The sequence below is a fragment of the Silene latifolia genome, chromosome 11 (genome assembly GCF_048544455.1).
Source record: "Silene latifolia isolate original U9 population chromosome 11, ASM4854445v1, whole genome shotgun sequence".
Taxonomy (NCBI): Eukaryota; Viridiplantae; Streptophyta; class Magnoliopsida; order Caryophyllales; family Caryophyllaceae; genus Silene; species Silene latifolia.
Window position 1 is genome coordinate 19612966 of NC_133536.1, and position 10704 is coordinate 19623669.

A 10704-nucleotide genomic window follows, 5' to 3' on the forward strand; every position below is an offset into this window, starting at 1 on the left:
TTCCCGAACGCGCAAGGTCACCTGACCATGCCCCAAAGACCTCACTGTAAAAAGATGGCCCAAATCCTCGAGACCAATCTCAGAACCATATAAATCATTCATAGTGCAAAGAGGAATCAAGGTGCGCCAAGCATAAGGGGCAACCTGGCACACGGCTAATTTGTTCAAGCGAAGGAAATCTTGAATCAATTTGGGAAAGGGAAACCTTAACCCCAAAGCAAAAGGGTAAAAATAAAAGCAAGTCCACCCAGGCCTCCGAAAATCGGCCCTTTGACCTGGAAGAGGAACATGCACAACCACATCATCCGGGAGCCCGAACATTTCCTAATCATAGGAAGATCGGCCGCCACAAAATCAGAATCACATGAGTGTGTTGGGGTGAGAATGGCGGCGGAAGGGAAGGGATCTAGAGGCAAATCGGAAGAGGAGCCCGGAGCGGCGGAGCTAGAGGACCGAGTATACTTACGGGCCATTTCGCAAAAAGAAAGGAGAAACAAAGGAACAAGAACAAAGACAAAGAAAGGAAGTACCTGAGAGATGTATTTTGGAAGGAGGATATGAGTAACAAGATGAAGAAGGGAGAGTTTATGAAGGAAAGCAGTTGAGGAATAGGAAAGGGATTATGGGGAAAGATGAAGTATTAAAGGGGGAAAGTGGACGGTTGAAGTGAGAGAGAGTAGCAGCAGTTGAAAAGACGTGGGAAGTCAGATCAACGAACTCTTTTGCGGCTCTTAAGACAAAAATTCCCGCCTAAGCATGAGATACTTACACGAGAATTTGGGGGCAATTGTTAGAGTCAAAATTTACAATTTTTATTAAGAGACACGTGGCACAATCCGGTTGGGTGAAGACAAGAGGTGGGGATAAATGACGTGGCAAAAGCAAGACCACAGGATTAGAAAAGAGAAAACACACATGCATATGGTCAAAAGAGGAGGAAAAAGTCAGGAAACCGTCTCCTACTTTATAGGTAACGGCTGACTGAGAATCAGGAGCCTGACCCGGAGGAGCCTGCAGAGACCAAACCCTAGGGGAATAATTATAAAAAGGGAGGCAAAGCAAAGGAAAGAGGATCGATTATCAACATCAGAGACAATATACCATTGAAACTTATTAAGTGCTCAAATCCACTGTAATTCCTTGCTACAAATTATTCCGATCATAGTGAAAATTATTGGAGGGATTCCGACTCCCCCCGCGGTTGTTCCCACAACGGGTTTTCCGCGTCACCAAAAACTTCTTGTGTCGATCTCTCTCTCTTCATCTTTTATGTCACTCGTGCGTTGACTTCTTAGACCAATCGTAGTCATTGACGATCACTTTGACCTCACACATTAACATTTAATCGGTAAAATTTACCCAAAACAATTTGTTTACGTTTGTTATTCGGAGTTGCTAAATCATACTCCCTCCATTTCACAAATTCTACCACAAACGTATAGAATTAAATGGAACGGATGGAGTACAAATTCCATTACATTTTTCCCAAACTAACATTTTCATACGGTTTTATACGATCCAATCAATCTACCTATTTTTTTCTAAAGCTATATTTTAAAATCTTCTGAGACAAAAAAACAACTAAACACATTCACATATGCTAGAAGAAGAAATAATTCAGAAAATTGTATTATCAAATATCAAATAGAAAATGTTAACAAAAGTAAAGAAAATGAAATGTTGACTCCAATACCAACAAATTTTGAAACCCGATTATATCAGCTACTCCGTATAATCTACTGGCGGGGGGATTTGAATATAAGACCCATTACATATAATCCAGGATATATTCGACTTAAACAATAGGCTAAGATATCTACGATAGAACCCTTCGGTTTGTTAATAGTCGCAGACTGGAACACCAAATTTGAATTTTATGAGCCGGAATTATGGGGCAGTGTGGGACACAACTCACATAGTACCGAGCTGGTATGAAATCCTTGTATGTAATTATGCTGTAATGCCTATAATGATCGCCCAAGGCTGATTGATATTACATGTATATACGAATATTAAATCGGTTCAAGGACAGAGTAACATCAGTTAATTTGAGCAATGCAGATGTTTGGTAAGATCAACTAGAGTTACCAGATTGATGTCGGTGCAGTTTATTTCGACAGCACCGAGATGACTATTTTTAGACTGTTGCCACTGTATAATTATTATTTGCAGTAGCACCAGTATGACGGTACTAAAAGTGACTAAACAATTAAAGAAAGTGATCTTACGAATCAAACTCGGCAAATCAGCAATGAACCACAAGCATTTGCAGATAAATAAGTGCTTTGTTTAAACAAATGCCATGAAAAGATTACAATGAAAACACACATCCTCCATTGTGCAGCTACAAGCGCTAACTATGGACCGTCTTTCTACAAAAATCGGCCTACAAATGCTTACTTTGAAAACAGGGTAGTGCAGTCATGAACTAATGTTGATGTCAAATTCTTTCATCATTCTAAAGATAAAATCTTCATGTTAGTCCAGTTCATGGACCAATGAGAATATTGCATGATATCAATCAACTCGTAAGATTAGACCAATTTCTCGAAATTCGCTCAAAGCAAACAGAAAACTCGGTATCACCCTAAGCTCCCTTCAATGGGGACTCGATCCATCCTTTACTTTCAAATCCAAAACATTCTACCCCTTTAAGACCTGCACCAAAAAACAACAATGGGGTCACCTTTAACACTTGCAGATGTGCAGGCACAGCAAAGTGATGTCAATTCCTTTTTTAACAAAGCTAAATGAAACCTAAAGTACACAGAGAAGCTAGCAACAATTTTCAGGAAAAGACGGCAATTAGAAGAAGAGAATGAAAAGAATCCCCAAGTCTGTCAACCCTAAGGCCTTGTTTGGATACCAAAATAGAAGGGAAAGGGAGGGGAGGGAGGAGAGAAAGGAAAGGGAGGGAAGGGGAGGGGATGTTTGGATACAATTTCCCTCCAAATCTTTCCTAAGTTGGAGAGGTTTTGATTAGGCTTGGAGGAGGGGAATGGATCACTCAAAATCCCTCCCCCTCCATTTCCCTTCACCCTTGCTGCATATCCAAACAAAGGATTTAAAATCCCCTACTCTCCCTCCCTTTCCTTTCCCTCCAAATCCCTCCATCCAAACAAACCCTTTGTGGTTCAAATCACGGGAAATTACTAAATTAACCCGGAATTTTCCCGAACAGTTGCAATATAAGGTGAAAGTTTCAACCAGTAGACACCATAATACTCTACTCATCCTGTTTATATTGTCCCCTACTGACTTTGATGATCATCCTAAGCTCTAAGGCATGGTTGATAAAAGGTTCTGGAAACTTAGAAATCGGCTATTACCTTAAAACGCTTTGTTGCCTCCCATCTGGGATTGCAAATAAAACAATCGGCTTTGAACGTCTCACAAAGGGTACATCACATCTGAAGTACCCTTTCCGCTCCAACTGGATAACTTCTCCATGTTTCAGGTTCCTCATATTTGCATCACCAATGGCAAAAGTCTCCTTCTTTGTCACAGGATTCAGCACATCAAGGAAATCTTCATCCTCTTCCACCTGACATAGTTATAACAGGAAAATGGTTATAAAAGATGATATTTGCTCTATTCTATCTTGCAAACAGACGTGAAACTATGCCAGGCTCGCTTGGTTTCAGCCAAGAAGGTGTCATGTTAATATAACACAACTTATGTTTTAACTTTAAATTATTCACATTAACTACCCAGTGAATTCTTCTCATAAGAATCAACCATATGATCAATATTATCTACGAGACCATCTCATACAAGAATTGTGTTACAACATATCAAACAATAAAGAAAAAAAAAAGTACCTTCTTCTTTGAGATTAAGTAATCAAACTCCATGAGTTGAACTTTAACCAATTCATCTATTTCAGGCAGCCAAGTTAGTTTCAACTTGGTGGTCTTGACAGATCCTTGAAGATTCAAAACACCCACTAATTGTGTCACATGTCCTGTTTCGTCCGTCTTAATCTCTTTAATAATGGCATTACCCCAGTCCATCAGAGTGACTTCTTCATTGGCAGAAATGGCTATTGCATCAGCATACTCAACCCATATGTTCTTAGTGAATGTTGTGCACTTTTCCCCGGCACCCTCGTACTTTTTATGTCGGGGTATGATGCGCACAAATGGCACATCAGGACCATCAGTTAGAGTGATTAAAACACGATGCTCCTCAACCACAGCAGTATGTCGCGCACACACAGGATCAATGATCTTTTTGTTTATTGTCCAGAGCTTGTCCCACTCCATGAGATTTAGATTTTTTGAAGCCCCCTACAACAAAGATAAACAGTAAATATTTGATCTGTTTATGCCAACAAAAATATTCCAGAAAAGCAAAGGGATATAAGTATAAGTTGTACCTGCTCAATAATGAACTGAATCAAAGCATCTATTTTCAGCCCTCTACGTACAATTCCTTGTACAGTGGGAAAACGAGGATCATCCCAGCCATCAACCTTCCCATTTTGGACAAACCAAAGAAGCTTACGTTTGCTAAGAAGAGTATAAACCATATTCAGCCGACTAAATTCATACAAGTGAACTTTTCTTAGTCCCATATCCTGCTGAATCCTATGATACTGGGCGTTACGATCATGATATTCACTAGACCGAAGTGCATGTGTAATACCTTCGACAGAATCCACAAACGGGCAAGCAAAGTCATAGGTCGGATACACCTTATACTTGGATCCAATCCGATGATGAGGAATAGGGTTACACCGGTAATAAACCGGATCTCGTAGAGATTTGTTGGGATCCTGCATATCCAGTTTACCCCTAACACAGCACATTAAACCCCTTTCGGATCCAACAATCATTTCTTTCCACAACTCAAGGCTCTTCTCCACAGTCTCATTCCTGCGTTTTGAATCAATCCCATCCATCCTTTCTTTTTGCATTTGCTCACGTGGAGTGTCATCGACATAGGCTTTGCCCTGTTTGATTAAATTCTCAGCCATTTCCATCAACTGAGGAAAATAATCAGAAGTATATGTTACAGCATCATAACCAATAGCCAAAGTCTCTATATCCTTTAGAAGATTCTCCACAAACTCGTTGCTTTCCTTGGCCGGGTTTGTATCATCGAAGCGAATAATCAGCTTACCCTTATACCTTTCAGCAAAATACTTATTAAGCAAAGCTGCTTTTGAGTGTCCTATGTGCAAATACCCACTGGGCTCTGGTGCAAATCTTAAACATACTTTCCCTAACTCAGCATCCGGAAGATCTATTTCAGAGCGACTGGGTGCTTTAACCTTTTCATTGTTATTTCCAGCAGCAAGTTTTGATTCAGTTTGGGAAAGTTGATCTTTTGATTTTCCTGTCACTTGCTTCCCAGAACCCTTTTTCGAAGTAAAACCTTGCACAACCTCATTCAGGCTATTGTAATCGGAGCTTAGAGATTTGTACCAACGCACCACGTTTAGATACTTCTTATTTGACTTAATCAAGCTCTCCCATCTCATCCCAGTGGCTACAAAAGAAGTCCAAGAATACAAAAATCAGAAACAGAGGAAATCTTACATCAGAATATGAAAAACCAATTTGGAGGTAATGCACCATAAATCAATATAGCAAAACTAAACTCAGCAAAGGGAAATGGTTACCACAAGTCTGTAAATTTACATTACAAATTAAGTTGAGTAAATAACTTCACATGCATTGTAAACATAAGAAAGCTTTTAATACCAAGCATAGTAGACTTCATTCTAAAAGGATCAGTTTTGGGATTGGTCGATAGTAGCAACATAAAATATAGGTATTTGTAATTTTCTTTGCCTCATATAAAATCTGATTATCTATTCTTTATCAAGGGAAGAAAATCCTTTTTCTTTTTCGGCACTATAGCTATATCTTCCCACATGACTAAATTCGACATCGAGACCAGGATAAGATGTTATATGGCCATTAGTTTATTACGAGGATAACTTAATATGCATAGTAAACATAAGAAAGCTTTGAATGCAAATGGAATATTAGAATTGATATCCACAAAAATAAAACATCAAGCAGAAATATACCCAAAATCATAACAAACAACAAACATTGAGACATCATAGACTCCCCCTCTATTCGCCACCCCTACTATTCGATTGAACGACTTCCAAGGACTCGAAGTAATGAAAAGAGGTATCACACAGAGTTTAGAGTGAATATAAACAGCTGAGTTAAACTGAATATAAACAGCACCTGCAAGGGCAGCCCACAAATAAATGTCTGCAATAGACACATCATTGCCAACCAAAAAGGTGTTAGTTGACAAGTATGTGTCAAGATAGCAGCAGCCCGCTTCGAATTCTGATCCTTTCTCAAGAATAGCGAGGTATTCTAACCACTCATCAACCTTTAAGATAAGAATGAAATTATTATACAATAATTAAAAAAAGTTCATGTTATAAATCTAGTAATTTAAAAGCATCAAGAAGCCAATACTAACTTAGCAAATGAGAATACAAACCTGTCCTGCCCGAAATGCATCATTCTCATATAAGTTTGAGTTGCTTGCTGCTCTGCCTATGTATCGAAGAATTACAAGAGATCCATGGAGCTTCAACCTATTGCAAGAGAGATTTTACGGGTTAACTATGAAGGACGGACCTGCCTTATGAGAAAATGTAGCAATTTACCGCAACTATAGTAATCTAGTTTCGAGGACCTATTCGCAACTTCAAATGTTTTATTTTTCTACTAGCTTACTGATTACGTAGCCTTTTCGGAAGTTTTTTTTATCAATAATGCTCATTAGAAAAGTGGGGTTTCTTTGAAAGTTTGGTTTGGTCAAGTAAATATTCGGAATAGTATTTCATACTCTAGCAGTTTTGGCTTCGCTATTGGTCAAGACTACGAGATTATAATCCTAACAAACAAGCCAGGACGAGCTTGAATGAAATAAATTTTATCATCATAGGTCTAAAGAGATGAATCTTTTATGCGCTCATACACTTTCATATTTGTAGTAATTCGTTAAGCAATACTAATGAAGCACAACTAAACCGTATCACATAGTTTCCAAAAATCTTACAATCACAGCATTCATAGAATAGAGATAGCCCAAAGTTGGTTTTTCCATAGAATCGTCAATAACTATCTCGGTACCACATTAGTCAGAAATTATTACTCCCTCCGTCCCGACTGCCGATCATTTATTTAGCTTTGATTAAATACCACTCACAATGAATCTAAAAGTAAACAAATTACTGAGACGGAAAGAGTATATTAACAGAAACTATATGAGCTAATTAAGACAGAAAGAGTATATTAACAGAAACAAACCCATTGGAGAAGACGATATGAGGAATAGACCCAGATGGGAGAGATGAATCAAGGGAGAGTGAAATCCCAGCAATTTTGGAAGCACAAATAACCGCTAACGGCGGATTATCAACTGCAAACAGTAACTTTATCTCCATCCTCACTAAATTCGGCCACTATGCTTGTTCAAATTGTAACAGCCCTGAATTTTCCGACAACAAAATAACAACAAATACGGAAAATCAATTCAATGTCGTAACTCCGCACTTAGTTGTAGAACTAATCGTAAATCGTAATCTTGGAACATAATCAAACACTAATCGAAATTGCACTATGTTTAAAACGATATTTGATCAATAAAGCTGAGCATAACAATAACGAGTGAAATACTTACAATTGTATAATAATACTTGAGATGGAGGGGAAATGCAGCAAGGGACGATCCAAAGCTGTAATCGGCAAGAAGTAGGGAGAAGAAACAATGAATAGAATGGATTAGGGATTTAGGGTTGAATGATAAAGAGTAAGAGGTGGCAATCGGGTCGGATCACGTCGGGACGGGTTATATCGGTTTCGGGTCATATCGGGTCACCATACCCTTTTGGGTCAGGTTTGGGTCGTTATCGGGTTGGGTTATTTCGGGTCAAATGATGTGTCGGGTCGGGTTTTGGTCAGGTCATTATCGGGTTCGGTAACTTAATCGCATTACTATAATTTTTTACCATTAAATTTAGTTTTTAACATATTATTTGTTTTAATTACTTCATTTCTAAGTCAAACATATCAATCTAAACACAAAATCACTTTCATTTTGATCAAAATTAAGCTTAATAATTATCGGGTCAGCATCGGGTCGGGTCAATATCGGGTCGGGTTGGGGTCGGGTCGGGTTGGGGGTCACTGATAATCGGGTCGGGTTATGGGTCGTCATCAGATCGTTTCGGATTGCAATATTTTCGGATCTTGCCCAATCGGGTTCGGGTCGGATCAGACTTGTCGGCTCTATCAAGGACCAAACCAAATACGACTAGTAACAACTTGGGTCCAAAACCAAGTCGGGTTTAAAATACGGAAAATGCATGGTGGCGCGATGCTCTTGGTTTGACATTTTACTTGAAATATCCAATTTTTTTATTCGGAAAACTTTAAAAGGCCATAAATCGTATTTCAAATTTCAGAAAGTGATAAATTTTTTTCAAATTGATATTTTTCTGAGAACTACGATTTGAAAAAAAAATAAAAATTGTTGTATTTGGATCCTGTGGTCAGAAGTTTTTGTATGTCAAATGTTTTTTTTAAACGAACAAACTCGACAATATATTGAAACTTTGTAAAGAAATCGAACATTTTACGCTAAAATGTCATTATACTCAATTATAACAACTATTTAAATTAAACATTAGTTCAAATACTATTTTACTTGATTTGATGAATTTAAAATCTAATAAGTTAATAATCATATACTCCGTACTAGAAACCGACAAATCCTACTTTTCGGTCCATTTGGGTACAAAAAATCGGACCAAACTGAAATATTCGGGTTTGGTCCGGTTCAGGACCAAAACTTTTAGGTCCGGTACTTGGTGCACTAATTTTATTTTTTCGGTCTTTGGTTCGGCCAGGTCCAGTGCTTAAAACGGGTAGTGTACCCAATTGATTTTAAATTTAAATCTTATTTCCCTGAATTATAAGTGTCATATATGAACGTATGACTCATTTTACATACAGCTAGTTTTGAAACCCGTAAAAAATCACGGGTCCTAACAAATTTCCTTTTTTTGTTAATACTACTTGTATAAAATAGATTTTGATTTGGAAACATTACAGACGATAAAATATGATGGAAATTATGAGATTGAACATAATAATAATAATAATAATAATAATAATAATAATAATAATAATAATAATAATAATAATAATAATAATAATAATAATAATAATATAATAATAATAATAATAATAATAATAATAATAATAATACCCCACACGTTTCTTGCGTTAGGGTTGCTTCCTCTGCCACCGGCTGCCGCCAGGGCCTTACCTCACCACAACACGCCGGCTTTAGACCCCACGTCGCCGTCGTGCGTGACTGTTGGTGGTGTTTCTTTGCCGTTTGGCTTTTCGCAGATTTTCGCATTTAGGGCATCCACCTGTGTCTTCTTCGATTGCGGCTTTACTCTCCTGTGTTTGTCGTACGTTGGCTTCCTTCTTCGTGCGTCCACTCTGTCTTCCATCAACCTTTCATCATCACAGGTGCTTGCCGGCGTTGTGCGTGCGTTGGTGGTGTTGTTGATCGGGTTGCTGGCATTTTGCGGGTTTTCGGTAACTGCGAGTTTTTGTCTGTTGGCGGTTTCTCTTGGGCTGTCGGTTACCTTTGTCGGAGAGGGGTGTTTCTCAGGTGGGGTTGGTCGTCGTCGGCGCACTGGTTGGTTTTCCTTTTCTTTTTTTTTTATTTCTTCCTTTTTCTTGCGGTGTCTTGTTGCTCATTTGTCATTTCTGCCCACACATTGGTTCTTACGCCGGCGTCCTTGCTGCCTGCCTGTGCTTTTGCCACCTCTGCCATTCTGCTGTTGGGCTGGTGTGGGTGATACGGGCAGCGGCTTGTGGAGTTGGGGTTTTGTGGCCGTGTTGGTTTCTAGGTTGATTATTGATCACCACCGGAGTGGGTGGTGCATTGGTGGTCAGCTGGGCTGCCCTTTTGGTTGCTAGTAGCGGGTACTTTTTGAGCTCTTTTGGTTGGTTGTTAACCATCACGGGAATAGGTGGTGTGTTGGTGGTCAACTTCACCGGGAGTGGGTCTTGCCTCTTTTTGCTCGTGCGGTGGCCGGTGTGGTGGTTTTTCGTGCGGGTGTTTCTTTTGGTGGCTACATTGGTGTTTGTGCAGGTGGTGTGTTTTTCATTCATGCCCGAGCTTGTGCGGTACCATTGTCCTTTTTCGGGTCTTCATGGATGTCGGGATGGTTCTGGTAAGGGACTTACAAAGGCAGCTTGGCAGAAACATTTACAGGTCCGACATTGTCATGCCGGTGCGTTGGCCCTTACGCGTCAGACTCTTACTGATAGTTTGACTGTTTATACCAATGCCGAGAGTGTTTTGAGTCGGATGGGGCTCTGGTTGTGTGGGGTGTGTTTTATGACCCGTACTATTAGAGCAAACAGACGGCATAGTCGGGGTGATTCTGTGATGCATCCGGAGTGTGTTGATGGCCTTTACACCTTCCATATACATGGTATTCCGAGACCTATGGCTCCTTCTACTTCGGTTTCTTCTGATGCTAGTGTAGAGCTCGTTCAGTGGTCTATATCTTCGTTGGATCGTTTATTGTCTTTAGGCCTTCGCACCGTGAAATCTATTCCTCCTAAGTGACGTCTTGGGTTTGCTCGGGCTTTGAAAGGGGCCTTGGATGCGGTGTTTGATGTCCCTAGTGAT

The 10704-nt window shown here is 39.4% G+C and overlaps 1 protein-coding gene across 1 annotated transcript; it reads right to left on the reverse strand.

Annotated features, from left to right (window-relative positions):
- Positions 1 to 2245: 2245 nt before the first annotated feature.
- On the reverse strand, positions 2246 to 7777 carry LOC141611300 (glutamate--tRNA ligase, cytoplasmic). Its single transcript, XM_074429814.1, has 8 exons — positions 7666 to 7777; positions 7293 to 7473; positions 6478 to 6574; positions 6210 to 6363; positions 4379 to 5493; positions 3822 to 4289; positions 3330 to 3544; positions 2246 to 2658 (listed from the first exon to the last, which is right to left on the reverse strand). Exons 2-8 carry the CDS (start codon positions 7427 to 7429, stop codon positions 2652 to 2654), a joined length of 2193 nt encoding a protein of 730 aa, XP_074285915.1. The 5' UTR covers positions 7430 to 7473; positions 7666 to 7777; the 3' UTR covers positions 2246 to 2651.
- Positions 7778 to 10704: the final 2927 nt, after the last annotated feature.

Excerpts from the sequence above, each read along its gene's own strand:
- LOC141611300 (XM_074429814.1), bottom strand. The coding sequence starts at position 7,429 with ATGGAGATAAAGTTACTGTTTGCAGTTGATAATCCGCCGTTAGCGGTT. Across the intron at positions 6,364-6,477 it reads ATGCATTTCGGGCAGGACAG|GTTGATGAGTGGTTAGAATA; the intron begins GTTTGTATTCTC and ends CTTATCTTAAAG. Across the intron at positions 5,494-6,209 it reads TTTGTGGGCTGCCCTTGCAG|CCACTGGGATGAGATGGGAG; the intron begins GTGCTGTTTATA and ends CTTCTTTTGTAG.